This window comes from Anguilla rostrata, chromosome 12, assembly GCF_018555375.3.
Source record: "Anguilla rostrata isolate EN2019 chromosome 12, ASM1855537v3, whole genome shotgun sequence".
NCBI classification, from domain to species: Eukaryota; Metazoa; Chordata; class Actinopteri; order Anguilliformes; family Anguillidae; genus Anguilla; species Anguilla rostrata.
This window is the reverse complement of record NC_057944.1, coordinates 16,468,264-16,486,009: the sequence shown is the minus strand read 5'-3', so window position 1 is coordinate 16,486,009 and position 17,746 is coordinate 16,468,264. Positions and strand designations below refer to the sequence as shown.

Below are 17,746 nucleotides of genomic sequence, written 5' to 3'. Positions count from 1 at the left end.
CCAACACAGATGCTGTGTTCAAAAACGGAATCAGCATGAGTATGTACTGCTATCAGTAGTCCTGAAGTATATGTGTGCTGAACTAAGAGGCGATGATACGAAGTGATGTAATGCAAGGCAACCAATTTATAATGGACATGAAGTGCCTTGATTCACTTTTTTAGTAAGGCAAACACACTTCTAGAATAAGCAATTTTCAGGCAAGTGTGTGTCGCCCCCTAGTGGTTTTCACTGGGGTTCTGTTGGTTGCTTTTCAGCTTCTGTCCAGTAGTTTAATTGGTGTGGATATAGGCCATGGAACAGATTCCTTGCTGAATTCATTTAAAGTAGTTACAGCATTGGCTATGAGAACATTGAGGCATTGTTAAGTGCTCTTGGTCAGGCAGTTACAGTTGCTTAGCTGCTTCACCAGTCTGTACAGTTGTACTGTAATGGCTAGCTCTGAAATGCAGCATGTGGCAACTGATGACAGAGTGGTGAGAGGAAATGCTTAATTAGCAATTAGCTTGAAGTTAGTGTTATTTTAGTTATTTGCACTCATCACTCTGAGATCTTCCTAATTTAGCCATCAGACATGTCCTGCATGTTCTCACTCCACACATGGTCTGACTGGGCATGAGAAAGTACATATAGCTACATAATTAAACTTTTTTGATAATAGGCATATTACTTGTGCTGTAAAGTAGTGATATAAATGCACCACTGATTCAAGACTTACCAGTGTGCCTTGTTTTATAAGTTCTCATCTAGTGAAGTTTCTTTTCTTTGTAATACCAAAATCACCTCTGCAGAGAATACACTTCAAAGGAATGAGCTCCTTACAGGAAAGATCTATAAGAGCTTAGCTGTATGCTGTCAAAGGTCACTTGATTGAGGTCCACATGAGATTACACTTCAATCCAGTGAAGCCTCAGAATCTTACACACAAATCCAATCATTAAACCAAAGTAACACAGGTATCTGTTGGGGGAATAAAAAAAGTTTTACCTTTCCATTTTTAATAGCTATTCAGCAAGTGCTATAAAATTGAACATACTGGGTCGAAGGTTTTTCATTGACTTTAATGCTTTAACCAAATGATTATTCCCTCAGTAACAAGACACAATTTAACAGGTGATGCTAGTTGGCTTAAATGTATTTACATATTAAAGCTGAAAATGTTTGTTAGACATTGAGGGACTATAGAGGTGCTTAGTGGCAGGCAAAATATCTTGGAATGTAAAGTTGATGTCATAACATAAGGAGCTTGCTATTAAATTAATATTTAATACTCAGCAGATGCAAATAGGTGAGGTAAAGGGTGCCTTATAAAGGTGTTTAATTGCTTTCTTTAATAAAAAGAGAAATTGAGCATTGCTATAAGATACAAGCAAGAGGTTGTATCCAGTAAAGTGGTTTATTAAAAAACAGACTATGCTTACTGCAGAGAAGCAATTGCTTATTTTAAATATACACATTAAAAAGTTATGACAAATGCAATATTTTTCATTGCTGTAACAATAATAACATAGTCGAGTCTTCCGACTGAGGTCAAACATTCATTGATGACTCGCAATAGAAAACATTTTTCGAACAAGTTCAGAGTGATGTGGATCAAAACCTGTGACAAAATAGATTCCTGTGCCCTCACTCCCATGTGCAGACACAGCCGTTACGCGCAGCAGGTGGATATGGTGACGTTGATGCCCAAGTTTCCGTTCTCTGCGAAAAGGTGGGCAATGGCGGCGTCGAACACCAGGCAGTCGCTGTTCATGATGGCCGTGGCCACGCCCTCGTGGATGGAGCGGGGCGTGGCCTCCCAGGTGAGCCGCCGCCGGTGGCCGTTGAGCTCCAGGCGGTAGGCGAAGTTCTGGGCCTGCTTGCGCGTGCCGATGAGCAGCACGATGGCGAAGAACTGCTGGTGGCCCTCGTACTTCTCCTGCTTCTCCAGCACCAGCATGAAGTGGAAGCCGAAGCAGGACTGCATCATCACCCAGTCCACCGCCCCCGGCAGGTCGATGTCCGTGGCCAGGAAGACGATGTCCTCGCCCTGCAGCGTGGTGATGGACTTGTGCTGGTGCACCAGGTGGGGCATGACGGCCTCCAGCGAGCCCTGCCACTTGCAGGACGCCCCGGGGCAGGGGCAGGAGTAGGGCCGAAACTCGCAGTGCTCCTCGTGCTCCGGCTTCTCGCTGTGGTGCAGGGCGAGGATGCAGCCCGTGGAGGAGTACTGCGGGGAGACGGCGGACTGTCAGGCATAAGCTAGAGGCCATACGTTCTGCACTCTACTGCACTCACCTATGGCTTTTGGTTAAAGGTTTGACATGTACAAGAAAAAGCTACACCATGAGTAATGGAGTTCATTCCATGTACTTTGCCTCCAAGACTACAATTACGCTGCAGGCCTTGATGCCTGAATTGGATTTTTTGTAGAAACCCAGTCTTTTGTCTATAGTGTTTACATTACAAGACCTGTATCATATATGCTGCATGTGGCCTGGTGTTTACATGTCCGTGCAGATTGTATGACGTACACGCACATAGAGTAAGGCAGGTAAGGCTGATATGGCAACAGATGCCAACATAGAGCCCAGTGAAGTTACAATGATTCCGTTCAATGTCCTGCACTTCAAAGGCAGGACTTGCATGCGCATAAGCACATCCTCGGTGTGTTTGATAGTTTGTGCAGTTTTTCAGGCCCTACAAAGTGAACATTTTAAAGAATGCATACATTTGCCCCAAGGTGATCAACTCCTGGAAGTCATCAATGGTGTCAAAAAGAGGTGGCAAGTCATTCAGTGTCTGGGAGTGATTGACAGGTCTCATAGCCCCATCATAGCTCTGAACAAGGACCACAGCAATTATCTTAATTGCAAAGGCTGGCAGTCAGATATCTTACAAGCAGTGGTGGACCATACATTCTGGGAAGGTCTCACATAGGCTATATGATATATTATTATCTTTCTGTTTTCTGAGCATAAAATTTAGTTCAGGATACAATGAAACAAGCATTCCTAAAATTTTACCCAGGGCGAATAATCATAATGCCTCTTCTCATCTCCCTTTACTGCCCATCTCTAGTCCTGGCCTATGGTGCAGCAAGAGCAACAGCACCCTCTTCCTGCAACCTATTATCAACCCTAACGCTCGTGCCAGACCACTCTGCTTTTCCATGGGCCACCTTCCTGCCCCTCCCCCATTTTGCGTGGGTTTCTTAGTCGTACCTGCGCTGTATCTGAAACTACATCCCCAACCAATTTTGCTTCCTAATAATACTGCATTCTCTCCCTCTTGCACCTACTGCAGCATCTAACTTTACGTTGTAAGATTATGTATTGATTACAATTATCAGTTGTGACCCTGTTGATTTTGTATCAGCATTTTCATTGTTTAAACCCGCACATATGCACTTATGTAAGTCTTTCTGGATATGAGCCTGTGTTAAATGCCTAATTGTAATGTAAAATGTAATGTTCCTACACACACGTGTTACTTGCACGCGCACACAAGCACATACAGTAATTGCATATGGAATGTTAAATGCTCACATCTCAACACATTCTAATCTCTGTGCATGGCATCTAATCAATGGCTGGACCCTGTGCCACTGCATATCTGACACTGCAGTTAAATATAGAGTGCTCTATAAACTAAACACCCCCCCCCCCCCCAACAGCAACGACTACACAGGCCTCTCTCAATGCTTTATGTAGAGACACTGGGGATGGCACAACTGTAAGGTACAGGTAATGTGCTGTGTTTGGAGTAAACCGCAACGTGTTTCTCTTACACACATACAACATTTCATAGTCAGATACAGGTTATTGTATTCAAATTTTGTTTACATTACCTAGCCAATGACTATTTGAGAGGAACAGAACAGCAAGGATTACAGGGTCATGTTACCATAGGAACAGTTATGCCTATGTTTTGTAATCAACAATAACTACATAGACCCTAAATTTCCCATAGATATGAGTGTGTGAGTGAATGGCAAATTAATGTTGTGTGTGCCCTGCAATAGATTGACGGCCTGTCCAGAGTGTATTCCTGCCTCTCGCCCAATGCATGCTGGGATAGGCTCCAGCACCCCCCACGACCCTGCCCAGGATAACCGGGTATAGATAATGGATGGATGGATGAATTACTACATAATTTTAAATATCATTAAATCTGCAGTTTTTTTAGTCTCTTCCTTAATTGAATGTGACATTCTCTGTAAATTTTAAGAAAGCACTAACAAGCACTCACCTCTCCTCTCTGGGGTGCCTGACAGTCATTTCCCTTCTCTCTGCAGCCCACCAGCTGAGCCTCACTGTCATTGTGTTGGACAAGAACAGGAGTAGCAGAGACAGACTGCTGACCAACTAACTCCTGATCAACTAGAGGATGTGCACTTGTGCAAAGACACAGGTATGGCTTAGCTGAGTGCTGCCCTCCCTCTGACTCTGGGAATAGCCTTGTAAGGCTGCTGTTTAGTAGCCTAAATACAAGCATCTCCAAGCCATGCAGTGGCTTGTATATGGACCTTTATGTGGGTCACAGCAAACTGTAAACCAAGCAACGCTGTTAACTTGAAAAGGCTTTTATTTGGTTTAAAACAGGTAGACACTCACTTCAAATAGTGGGGCTGTCTGAAACGTTGCCCCCAAAGTTTGGACACAAGCTTAATGCTTATCTCATATAAACAGAACATTTGTTTGTGCTTATCCAGACAATGCATCTCTTATCCTAATAGGTACTGGTGCAAATGGACTTTTGAGCTTAGCCATGTCTCTGTTGAAACTCGACCGCATATTCGATGGCTGGTTTTGACTCCGGTTATACCGGCCCAACTTGCTAAACACTTTCTGATTATATGACTGAACACGTCAAAAAACTCCTCTTCAACCATATACCAGATGGGCTTAATCTACACAACATTAAATTTCCTGTGAAATCATGTTAACCTCAAAAACTCTGGGTGCATACTGCATAGGTAAAACGGACTTAGGAGGCTGCAGGGAGAAATCTGCACTCCCGTCGAAACCTGAACTTGTCAAGACAAGTTCTGAACGGGGCTCCGCCTCGCTGTCACATCTTTTACACACGAATACTATCAGCAGTCACTGGCACAAAACTAAGATTGTTGGAGTTTGTCGCATGTATGTGCAGAAGTTGCAACAGACGTCAATATCATAATTAATCAGGCATCTGCCAAGTTAAAGAAGGACAGTGTTGAAACAATGACAGGTCATCCAATTATCCAAACGTTGAGCAAATAAATCAGAAAACCAACGCAATCGTTGTAGATAAGTGGGTCACGGGAGGTAACAGCAATTGCAAGCGCAACCCATACATACCTTGCAGGGGAAGAGGACGGCGGATGCCACCTTCTCCATAGCCAGGTTACGGATGCTAGGGGCGAGCGATCCCCTGCAAGTCGGGCAGCAGGTCAGTTTCTGCCTGCATTGATTGCAGACCAGGTGCCCAGCCTGGCACTGCAGGATCGGGGGAAGGACATAGTCAAAACACACCGGGCACTCGAACAGAGAGGTGAGCTCGTGGTGCTGTGGAGACACAGCTCCAGGTAGGACAGTGGCGAGGCTGGCGTTTGGTCGCACGGAGACAGATGCTTGAGCCGTCGCTGAAGGGGCGTGCTGCTGTTTGATGCAGATCTTACTCGCACTGGGTCCGGTAGAGGACGGACGGCTCATCGCTGGTAAACCATCTAAACTTGCGAATGAGTTTCTAAATCGTCTCGCAAGAGCGAAATTCCAGACAACGACAGTTCTCCCAAATCCAAGCGATTAGACTCTTGCTGATGTCCACATATTTATAAAGTAAGCAGTCGTGCTGTCACTGCTCCACAAGTTTGATCACTCGGTGTTTCGGTTTAAAAACACAGACCTCTTTTTTGTTGAAACAAGATACACTGTTTTGGGAAGATGTGTAAAAAAGGAGAGAATGAAATCAAACAATCCTCCAAAAAAATCCACCGCCTTTCTTCTCAAACGCACTATTCTCGAACATTACACGCGAACACGACGTAGCCTACTAAATTGTAGGACGCAGCGAAAACGTTGGTACGTGATGACGAGTGTGAGCTCGAGCTGTCATTTCTAGGGACTCCCTCCCTCATGCATGAGCAACATATCTTGGTGGTGATATGTTACAGTTTACAGGACGCTTGTGTTTAGATGTAAACATCAGAAGAATCGTTGATTAGGGGTCAATATAATAGGCACCAGGGTTTGATTATGACAATTGTGCATAAACAAAAATAACAAATCGGGAAATTAGGCTTAGTAAATGAAGAATATATGCGGGATGCATTTAGAAATAATTCCAAATGTACAAAAATGAAAAGAAAACAGACACGACGTATTTGTATTGCACACATGGGCCACAGCAGCAAACGGAATCAATCTAATGGGAAATATATGTTCACAGATACTTTAGATCACTAGAACATTTCCCCTCACATCTCTACTGAAACTACAATGTTTTCTCATTTGACTAACGCATGTGACGTCAACGCAAATAGTTGATTGTTGACTCGCTGGACATCCATATGTAGGTGCTGCGTAGCTAATTTTTTTGTTGTTGTTGTTATTTTCTTTTTTGTTGTTGTAATTATTACTGTTTAACATGTCTATTAATTAACGAATAAAAATCGAGACAGATTGTCATAAACCAAAGGTAACAAAAGATGTGCGCGTGCATGTGTGCATGCAATACTCATAACGAAAATCTCTCTCCAGCTACCCAACAACCCTGGTTAGTAAGGTTTAAATGGCCAATTCAGTAACTGATATCATAACGGTTCTTTTGCACAAGAATTGTTTTTACACTGCAGCGCTTTAAGATAATAATAATAACAACAACAATAATAATAATAATAATAATACCTTATATTATTTGTTCAAGTTTGTCTCCAAATATTGTGACATACATGACTAATGAATGCTTTCAGTACTATTTCGTACTTCAAACAAAATGTGCGCTCTCCAAACCAAGCAGAGGTGACTTTAACAAAGCTGCCTCTATTTTGTAAAAAAAAAAAAAAGAAAAAAATGGAAGAGGAAAATTAACCTTTAATAAACACATTTTGCTATGGAGGCATTGAAAAAAGACATGCTGATTTAGTTTTCTTTAATTATGTGAATAATATTACCATGGATGATGAGTAATTACACAGACTGCAACGATCACCTGAACACACTTCATGGTATTGCATCCTCAACAATAGGCAAATGACAGGCTTTTCAAAGCATAGACATTATAATTTACATTGTTTTTCATATGAGGAGACTAGACTTGCTTGCAGTTTGAACCAAAGAAAAACAACAACAAAAATGTATGCATTCTGAAAATGTATTTATCATGCTGACACCTGAGCCATAATGCGAACATTTAAATAAAGCCAGAGAACAGATTAAAGCAAAAAACCCAGACTTGAGTGACTTATTTTCAGTGTGCATCAGAGAACAATGTGGTGTATTCAGTGCCAACACTGTTGTGTGTGTAATGGCAACACAAGTCTTTCCATAGCACCTTTTTTTTTTTTGCAAGTATCAGATACTGCCATCTGACACTTGTTTAAATTTCCATTTTTTTGTTTACAAACGGTGTTACACCCTGCCTTTATCTAATGGCATTGGCTGTTTACATACTTTCTGAATTGGTTTTCACATCATGATTTTTCTCTACCATTCCAGGCATTTACATATTAAAAAACAAACAAAAAAACTCAAATATGAAATTAATTTGAAAGCCCAGGTGGAATACCACATGGAAAATGAAGCTTCCACTTCCGTATCAAAATCCCTAGTTAAGTGAATTTCCTGTACTGTATGCTATGCATTTCCAATGAGATGCAAACTTTCCTTCATTAAATGTAACAAGATAAAACATTGGAAAATGTTTGTAGGGTGGTCTTTGCATTATTTTGTGATTAAAAAACCCTTTTGAGGAAACTTACAATCAGGGTAAAAAAAAGTACATAAAGTAACTGTAACAAATAAAGTAACAAATGTAGGTACCACTACATGAAATGCTATGAAATGTAGCAACTTCATGGGACTTTTTGTTCAGTATTAATTCAGGCATTTCACTTTTGCATTGGTCAACCAATTCTGTAATTAAAAGGGTTTAATTATTGACAAATAATTCACAAAACAGGCTCAAAACCTTTTTCTGATAATTGAATTCTTATTTTCCTCAGTTTGATGAAGGAAAGCTTGTATTTTCATTGAATATTAAGAAGAGACACCACAGGTGAAAATAAATTTTGGCTGGATAGATCAAAAGATATTATGATATTACACTTCTACAACTACTGTAGTTTCATAAAATATCTGAAACAATGAACATGTTTAAATTGTTAATTAATATGTTTTTATACCAGCTTTGTCAAGTATACTAAGCATAAAATTATCTTTAATGTCCATTTTCTCTAAATTACTTACTTCCAGTATGAAAACATTTTTTTCAGCTCAACTTAGATATACATATAGCTACCAAGCTTTTCTGATATATTTTGCCAATTCTATTTTATGGGGAATTTTATGTGAAAAATAGTAACAAAAAAAAGACTTTGGTTTTTAAAATAATTCATCAAGTAAGCAAAATTTTGAAAAACCCCTCTGTGTATTTCCAGCTATTGAGTTATTCTTCCCATTGAAACAGAAAAATGAACTCTGACTTGAATCCACTGAGAAAAAAGTTTCTAATATGCAAATGTGTAGTTTTTAATTATTAATGAGATCATTTGCATGTGTTCCTAAAAAAAGTCATAATACAAAACATGTTTACATTTGTGTCCACATTCAAAATATAAAATGTAATTTTGATTGGAGGAAAGGAATGTTTTTCTCTATTCACCTGTGGTACCTCCCCTTAAATAATGGCTTTGGAATGGAGTTCTATCCTGGAAGCTGCTTGACCTCACTTCCCAGTATATTCCAGCATATTTAGTGCACAGAAGCATATTAAGGAACGGGTCAGTTTTTAGGTTTTTTTTTTTTTTGGCACAATGTGAGTGGCTCAGGCTATTATTAAAATCCCAATGGAAACTCCACTATTGTGCTCTGCTGTTTGTGGACACTGACCCTGTGCTTTAGTACTGAGGTTGCAGACTGTGTTGTGTTGACAGGGATAGGTTTCTGGGTATTGAGTTTTTTTTTTATTGCTGTCTGATGACAGTGCAGTATTGCTTTGTGTTTTGGCAGTGTGTTTCTATGCGTATCCTGTGTCTATGCTGTTGCTGCGTGTTGATAGTGGTGTTGTATAATGCGTGTCGTAATGTCGCATTGCACTGTAGTACAGCACTCAGGCTGCTCTCGTAGTAGTGAGCATAGACGCTGGGTTGTGCTGTTGACCAATATCTCCTGTAGTAAAGGACGAGTTGACCGTGTGACCTGTAGGTGGAACATAACGGTCAAAACTACCAGGTCACATGGCGCCTCACCAAGTTAGAAAAAAGGAACTGTCCCATTCCAGTCAATGGCTGCTCCTTCCCATTTGGTCCTGATAGTCATCTCCACTGAAGGGAACCTCTTCTCAGGGTCCCCCAGGGTGCCCCCATCTCCCATTTCCCAATGATGGGAGTGGGTGTCTGAAAGAAAAAGCAGAAAGGACTCAGTTAGGGTGAGCTGTATCTCTACACAGCCTTCCCGACTGCCTGTTACAACTCTGCCCAAACACAGAAAGGCCTGGCAATAGAGCACCAGGGGAAATGCTGTCTTGTAAGTATAGGCATGCAATTACAAAAACTCTAATATAAATAATGTTGTGTGCATGATGTTATGATATAAAGAACATTCAATGTTCTTTTATGATTGTTGATGTAAAATTAGTTGTGCTTTACCTATGGTCAGCAGTGCAGTGCTTCTTTGGGATGGTTGGCCATTATAGAAGTACAGGTCAAACAGGTGCTCCATCTTCCAGTCGGACAACAGGGAGCACTTGGGACTGAACAGTATGCTGTAGGTGCCATTGATGCTGCAAACCCAGATGGGCAGCTTGGGTGTCTTCAGCATGCTGCCCACCTGCACAGCAAGAGAGGAGAGGCACTGTCATTTTTGGGAGGGAGCAGCGTGCCTGTCCATCTGCCCATACAGAGGACCTGGACAGACTACATACCAGTTCTCACATGTATACAAGCGTGACTCAGATGTGTACAGGTGAACTCAGATGTGCACAGGTGAACTCAGGTGTGTACAGGCGAACTCAGGTGTGTACAGGTGAACTCAGATGTGTACAGGTGCACAGTAAAATGGCCACCGTACCTTTGGCAGCTGTGAGTGCTCCACTTGCTCCCGGCTCCAGTACAGGTACCCAACATCGCTGCGGGACAGGACCCCGCGCAGTGGCTGTTCCAGGGGCTCCCCGTGCTCGTCATACTGCAGAGTCCCATTGAACATATTTGGGCTGGCCCGACCCGTCAACAGCAGGTTCATCAGTGCCTGAAAGACACACCGAGCCAGTTGGACACACCAGCGTCACCAGCACACAGGGTGCCAGTCATTCACACCGTCACACAGAGAGCGGCACAAAAACACCAAAACATGGGGAAAGAGATTATCAGACACGTAAAGGCCTGTGAGACAGTCAAACAGATTTACGTAGCATACTCCAGTGTTTGGATATGAAGTCACTGTTAAGGCACAGCTCAGAATAGAAAAACTATCCCATTGTCAATACCATGGGTTGGTTTTGTACTACATTGGAAGAGGGTCAGACACCTGGCATTTAAAGTGTGCCACTGGGACAAGCTGGGGCTTGTTGGCCATTGTTGACTGTGGATCAGTTTTATTGGATGTTTGCTTTCGTATAGCCAAGCCCCTTCACCAAGTTACAGTTCAGCACCTTCCACTTATCCAGTCCCAGGCACTCGGCTGGGGGTAACTGCTGTGGGAATAAGCTCTCAATAAGGAAAGCCCCGCTCAGGGCAACAGATTTCCACATGGTACCCCCTTCTCTATTCCGCTGTACTCCTAGGAACACCGCTAATATAGCAGCTGCTGCCCCAGTTACAGCAGAACACATGCAGTTAATGAGAAAAGGCCTGCTTCCCTCCAAATCCCTCCACTGAAAATACAGTGCTTACCTGGCGACACACAAAGTTGCCCAGACTCGGGTATAAGAGGTGAGAGGTGGTGGAGTCCAGGTCTTCACTCAGCCTGTCAGAAAATAACAGTTTTTTTTGTTAAAAAAAATCTATGTAATTGATAAATAACTCTCAGCCTGTTTGAGTTCCTCCAGTACAGTTTTTTCATCAGAACCATTTCCACTCTCCCATCTTAACTGCAGGTCACCTATACCTGAGGGGAGCCAGAGGTATTTCCACAACAAACTGACAGTGGCTGGATGTACATGAAGGTGGGTCAGTGGAAACCTGGCTCAGTGTGATTTTGCAGGTGGGTAAGCGGTGTTTACAGTCGTGCAATTGTGCTGTCCTGGTGCTGTGCTGAAGTGCATGGTGTTACTGTTCATCTAAGGCTGTGTAAAGGTGATGTTTATACAGCAGTGTTCACCAGTATGCCTGCGCTGGTCTGATGCCACCAAAAAAATTGAGGTGCATAATATAGCAAAGCTGATCTGACATGCACCTCTCTGAGGTATGAATGGGGTTGTTTCATTTCTCTCTAAACCATCAAATATCTTTATTGAATGGACTTGGGACTTAATGTGTTCAGGTAGTAATTAATGTGCTGTGGTTCTTCAGAAGCAGGGTTAAAAGGATGCTGGGAGGGCAGCAGTTAAGCCACCCCCAGTGTACACAGGGCGGAGGGGCTCGTACCTTTCAAACGTTCTGGAAAAGATGAGACTGTACAGGAACAAGATGACCCCATGACTCCCCTCTTCTTTGAACTGTGGATCCAGGAGACAATTGTCACTAATTAACCTAAAACTACAGTAACTCTTCTTTTAACGGTGCCATTCCATTGGTAATGGTGAAAGGGCTGCAGTTTTGCTTACTGGGTGAAATGTTTTGTATGAAAGTCAATTTGTTGTGTTTGGCGGTTGATCTTACTCACACACTGTATGTGCTCATATATGAATTTCCGAACATCCTCCTTCTCATTGAAGTTGAAAAGCTGTAACTATAGAATGGAATTTAGAAACATTTTAAATGTAAACATTTGAATAAAATGCTTGCGGCAACTTTCCAAAATATAGATTACTCATTGGCCCATAGGCCCTCTGTGTGACATGGTAAATGGACTGCATTTATATAGCGCTTTTATCCAAAGCGCTTTACAATTGATGCCTCTCATTCACCCGTTCACACACACACCAAAGGTGAAAGGCTGCCATGCAAGGTGCCAATCAGCTTGTTGGGAGCAATTAGGGGTTAGGTGTCTTGCTCAGGGACACTTCGACACGCCCAGGGATCGCACCGGCAACCCTCCGACTGCCAGACAACGGCTCTTACCTCCTGAGCTATGCCGCCCCGTAATGAGCAGGGTAATACTTGCCCTCTCTGTGAGGTTGTCCTGTTTGTAGTCCAGGTGTGGGGTGAAGCTGTGTTCAGAGGTGACCAGAGAGACCGCCGCGCTCTGCTCCTCTCCTGCGGTCCACAGGATGTCTGTGAGGGCCGCGGCCAGCGCTCGCTCCTGCTCTTTCTCGCCCACCTCCCTCAGGCTGCAGTGAGAGAGAGAGACAGAGAGCCTATCTTCCATTTTCTGCCATTTTAGTTCAATATAACCTTCTGCAAGTCATTACTTTGTTCCTGTATAAAATATGATACATTGATACATTGTTGTAATTTCCTTGATATCTACCCATTTCTGGCTCCTATTAAAATCTTCCTATTTCATTTCAGTACTTAACGGTTTGCTTCTCCTGCCAGCCTGTATCACTAGCAGTTGTAGCAGTTTAGCTGGATAATATAGCAAGTATACAGCCAAATGCCCTGACAAAACCAATTTAAAAACTGGGTTCTGGAAACAGCTCAATAATTGGTAAAAAATATATTGCAAAATATTACAAACTATCATTATAGTTTATGTCTAATAATATTCCTGTGACAACTGGTATAATATGGGAGGTAAGCTTCAGATTATTTTATTTGACATAATTTGACTTAGTTTAAAATAGTATTAAACTGATCTGTGCAATGTCTGGATAGCTGACACCTCTAATTAGATTGATCCCTATGATGTATTTTGATGTCAAGGGGACAAATGCGTAACTTAATAGGCACATGGATTAGAGGGAGTCATACCACGCCACATATCACTGTTTCAATGTCCTAAGAAGGATCTTTCAAGGAATCAATTTCCTGTTTAAAAAGCTCCACTGTGATCCTCCTCCTCTGTGCTTGGATTTCTCGCAGGCCTCAGCAAATGAAAGAGGGCCATTGGTTCAGGTGTCTAAAAGCCCAGTACTCACCTCTGCATGCAGCAGTCAGAGCTTGCATTTTGGGTGAAGAGCAGGAATTTAACGATATTGGCCTGGACCGCCATCTGAATGGCGCGAGCTCCACCCTGCGGGAGAGGAGTGGCGGTTATCGCTGTCTCGCCACAAACGGGTGAGAATTCTGTTCTGAATACAAGAATGCACTATCCTGTCCTTCTAGATCCACGTGAGCCTCAGCTCGTCTGTGCGTAAGACTTACAGAGTGATGAGAAAAGCCTGGGAATGCATATGGGAGATATATACCCTTTCTGAGTCAGAGTGTTCCACACTGCTGTTGTTGTACTGGGATGCATGACCTTGTTTCCCCACTGTGTAAGACACCTTCAGACATCGTGACTAACAGTGACATTGATACTTGCTTAAACTGGATACCCAATGTTCGCTCAGTTTAATTCAGTACTGATAAGGACAGACGTGATGCCAGTGAGGTAATTAACAAATTGCTGTTGATTGGCATCGTCTTAGGGAGACAACTTTTCAGTCTGAGGACATTATAGGTTCTAAGGGCTGGAACCTGACCCTCTCACTGTGATACAATTCCCACAAACAACTTGGGCTAATTAAATACCTATCATCTATGTAACAGTAAAGGGTGCTGTTTTAGCAAAGTGGTGTATGTGTGTGATGTCCAGTTACATGCAATAAGACCTTAAAGATAGCCATCATACAACTCTCTGAAGTGTGTCTGTGAACACAAAGTTATGGCCTTCCAGCGCAACTGCATTTATCTGAATTGTATGATTTATTTAATCAGTTAAATCAGTTTTTACCTAATCAGTTTTGCGCTCAGTCATCAGAGAATAGTTATTTATTTTTAAGTCATACTGAATTGTTTAAAGAGTTTTATTTCCTTGTTATGCATATACTGTATTCTGGAAGTTCTGCATTTATAAGACAAAAATGCAATGTACAGTACCACTTATGTCAAAATTATGTTTAAACTCAAACCCACAACCCCTCCAGTAATTAGTCTAGTATGTCAGCTACTGGGCACATGATGGCTTCCATTAAAACACAGGATGGATAACTATACAGCCAAAAAACATCGCTCCCATCTCGAAATAATGTGATCTCTCATGCACTCTTACTAAATCATTTCCCTGAGAATGGGGGCCGGTACATACATGCCTGAGAGGGACGATTGTTGTTTTAATGTTGTATTCATGGATTGTTTAAGTGATCTCCAAAACTTCTAACGCTGACCACCTCTACACACTGCTACTTTTTGACTAGTGCTGAATGCAGCTTTAAACAAAACATTAGCAGGGGAGTTTTGACAGCTGCCCTTTTGCTATTTTTTTAAAATAATGCAAGTGTTAAGTAGGTTCTGCTTGTCTAAAAATACTCGTGGTGTGACAACAGACAACAAACTGGGAAACATCAAACAAATGTGTGTGCATCCAGAGCCTGGCAAGTGAGGCTCCATACACTCCCCCAGCCCACCAACCCTCCTGACCTAAACACACTCCCACATGAGATGATTTAATGCCATTTGATCATCAATGGTCAGATCTCACAAAATGTAAATCATATATATATATATATATATAAGAACAGTTTAAAATAGTTTGATTAACAATATGCATGTGTGAGTTCACATATATGTGTTGTATTATTTATTTGTTTATTTTACTTACCCGCTCTGTCTCCAGGGCATAAGACAGGTCTGAGTATGGCTCTCTGAACTTGAAGAAGGACTTTTTCCACTCATAGTTGAAGATATGAAAAGTATTCCCAAAAAGAACCTTTCGGAGGTTCTGCAATATAAAATAAAAAGAGCAGTGAGGTTAGTTGGGGTGAGCCTGAAACTGTCTGACCTGTGGGTTTTGTATTCACCCCACGTCTGTAGAGATGAACACGAGCATCGGTCCAACAGAACCAAAATCAACTGGATTTTACAGCTGCTTTCTGCTTCAAAACATCTGAAGTATCTTTCCTGCTCAATAATGTATAATAGTTAGTGTTTCCTCCAGGAATAATATTACATATATACGCAAATAACTAAATTGTATACCATAGTCTGTACAGTACGACACACACACACACACACACAAAGTGTTTACTGAAGGAGAATTGCTCTCGTTTCCTCAAACCATTTTCCCTGGAGCACCCTCTCTCCCTCAGTCCGGTTCTTAAGAGGCTCATGAATAATTGATTAGCTGTACTCTGGGGCTTTGTCCGTGATGCAGGCCGGCGTGGGCCGATCTCAGCCCGGGGAGCGGGAGGAGAGCGGCGGGGCACACAGCTCTGGGTTCGGGTGTAGGGTTACGGGCTCATGTTCAGGAAGCAGCACGCCTGACTCACCATAGCCATCTCAGGAGCGACGGGCAGCCCGCCCAGGCCAGGGGACACGGCCAGTGCTCGGGGGATGGAGTAGGGCGGCGTCAGCAGGGTGGTGTTTTCACGGGACGGCCGGGATCCAGTCGGGGGTCTCCCTGTCCCCTCTTCTCCATCGTCCTCTGGTTTCCCCTGGGGCTTCTGTCAGGACCAGAAAGACAGCTGTTTGATTATGATAACACCTGCTCACACATGCAATCCCACACATATGTTCTTTCTTCCAGCAGTTCCAAAGTCCCCACAGTCTTTGAGCTGCTTCATGTTATTGTTGACCTGTGAAAAACAGATGAAATTCCTCTAGTCAATAGGACAGAAGTGGGTGACAGCAATTCAGGCGACACTACTTATATCGCAGCAGGTGACAAGCTGAGAAGAGAGTGCTAAGCATCTTGCAAGCTTCAGAAGTGGTGATGTCGGTGGAGGTGATGGGTGTGACTCACGTCCTGGTTCCTTTGCACCTCCGTCTGCAGGATCTCAATATAGCTCAACCTGGATGGCTGCAGTGCCCTAATGGTGTTCAAGACCTCCTGGTGGTCCGCCATCGTCTGCAGCAGAGTGTCTTTGGGGTGGCAGTGCCAGACTGCTCATACCCACATGCACCCACAAGCACACAGTGAGCTACGGCGTTCACAGTATGATTGAAGAGAAAAAGAGAGGCAGGTAGAGGGAGGGATAAAGAGAGAGCGAGCCATGTAGTGTGTGGAGTAAAATTATACGTCCTCACTGTTGTCTGTGCCCCGGGAGATATCAAATTCACTGACAATATCACATGATACACACATTCACGCACACAAACACACACACACACAGCTCCTGACTGATTGAATATGGCACACGGCTACCTGAGACTAGTGTCTGTGTAGGATCAGTTATCCCACTGTAAATGCCGGCTGTATAGACTGCATTATGAAAGAGTGGTTAAGACAGAAGTAGATGTTTAGACAGCCGCCCATGACAGTGGTCACGGCATTAACAATGAAAAGAGCGACACGTGTTCCTGTCCCAGGTGGGGTTCTACTGTTGTCCCCTCGAGCAAGGAACTTACTGAAAGCATAATTTAAAACCCTGTCAAATCTGTAGCAGTGAATATTTCTTATAAACAAAAGCAATTGCCTCTGGGTTAGCTAGACTAACTTTAAGTTGGACAATAACATGATACACAATTTCAACAACACAGTGTAAATAAATGTAAGAGTAAAAATACACACAAAAAACATATTTTAAAACAATTTAATTACTGCAATATTTTCTCATGGTTTGTCTGATTGAACAAAACAGTGTAATTGTGCGATTTAAATTAGGACTCCAGTTAGTAACATATTAATACTACAAGGAATCAACGGAAAGTAATTTATATGGGATATTAGAGAAGGGGCATGCTGTTTAATAATGTAGCTGCTAGTTTAAAAACAGCTTACCTTAATGCAATCCTGTAATTCCAACCTACGAATACAAGAGACATGCAAGAGATCGTATTGGCTTGCATATGGGAACAAGTCAAAATATATGGCTTAGAAATACTACTTATTTTTCTATATGTCTATAGGCTGGATAATTAAACAGGATACTGCACCAAGGATACATTTTATTCTTAACGTCGTCGACACGTTTCACTTTAAAGACGGGTTGATTATCAAATTAAATACATAAAACCCATGTTATACAATGCAAGCCATAGCCGATACTGTAATACTTTTTTAAGCAGGCGCTTGCCTGATATAGTAAATAAATGAATGGAATGCTATTCCCTGCACTCACCCGCGAGCATTGAAAATCTCCCTCCATTTGTCCAGGTCAGATATCTGACTGAGTATGTCGTCCAGCTCCGTGTTGGCATGTGGAACATCGGTGTCGGCGTCGTCCTTCATCTGTGACAAGTGGCACAAATCAACGCTGTTCGAATCTCAAGCATGAAAATTCGTCAGTTGGTGACATACAACAGCCGCGCGAGGTGGCGCAGGCAGTGCGCGCAAAAGCGCGGCGCGGTACAAATGGTCGGTGTTGGTATGTGTCCCATCACTGC

The 17,746-nt window shown here is 42.5% G+C and overlaps 2 protein-coding genes across 2 annotated transcripts; both read right to left on the bottom strand.

Annotated features, from left to right (window-relative positions):
• Positions 1–1,042: 1,042 nt before the first annotated feature.
• Positions 1,043–6,054, bottom strand: LOC135236292 (E3 ubiquitin-protein ligase SIAH2-like). Its single transcript, XM_064302562.1, has 2 exons — positions 5,322–6,054; positions 1,043–2,209 (listed from the first exon to the last, which is right to left on the bottom strand). The coding sequence occupies exons 1-2, from the start codon at positions 5,673–5,675 to the stop codon at positions 1,652–1,654; spliced, it is 912 nt and encodes a 303-aa protein (XP_064158632.1). The 5' UTR covers positions 5,676–6,054; the 3' UTR covers positions 1,043–1,651.
• A 983-nt stretch (positions 6,055–7,037) lies between these two features.
• mindy4b (MINDY family member 4B) lies at positions 7,038–17,688 on the bottom strand. The gene is made up of 12 exons (XM_064302563.1): positions 17,482–17,688; positions 17,142–17,166; positions 15,691–15,864; positions 15,024–15,143; positions 13,360–13,454; positions 12,444–12,609; positions 12,003–12,068; positions 11,765–11,835; positions 11,072–11,144; positions 10,251–10,427; positions 9,830–10,010; positions 7,038–9,577 (listed from the first exon to the last, which is right to left on the bottom strand). The coding sequence occupies exons 1-12, from the start codon at positions 17,589–17,591 to the stop codon at positions 9,435–9,437; spliced, it is 1,401 nt and encodes a 466-aa protein (XP_064158633.1). The 5' UTR covers positions 17,592–17,688; the 3' UTR covers positions 7,038–9,434.
• Positions 17,689–17,746: the final 58 nt, after the last annotated feature.

Bases quoted from the DNA above. Each gene is read 5' to 3' on its own strand.
- LOC135236292 (XM_064302562.1), bottom strand. From the start codon at position 5,675: ATGAGCCGTCCGTCCTCTACCGGACCCAGTGCGAGTAAGATCTGCATC. The intron at 2,210-5,321 runs GTATGTATGGGT...GTCTCCCCGCAG, and splicing joins CCGTCCTCTTCCCCTGCAAG to TACTCCTCCACGGGCTGCAT.
- mindy4b (XM_064302563.1), bottom strand. From the start codon at position 17,591: ATGAAGGACGACGCCGACACCGATGTTCCACATGCCAACACGGAGCTG. The intron at 15,865-17,141 runs GTAAGCTGTTTT...TGGTCCTGACAG, and splicing joins AATTACAGGATTGCATTAAG to AAGCCCCAGGGGAAACCAGA. The intron at 9,578-9,829 runs GTAAAGCACAAC...TTTTTCTTTCAG, and splicing joins CACTGCACTGCTGACCATAG to ACACCCACTCCCATCATTGG.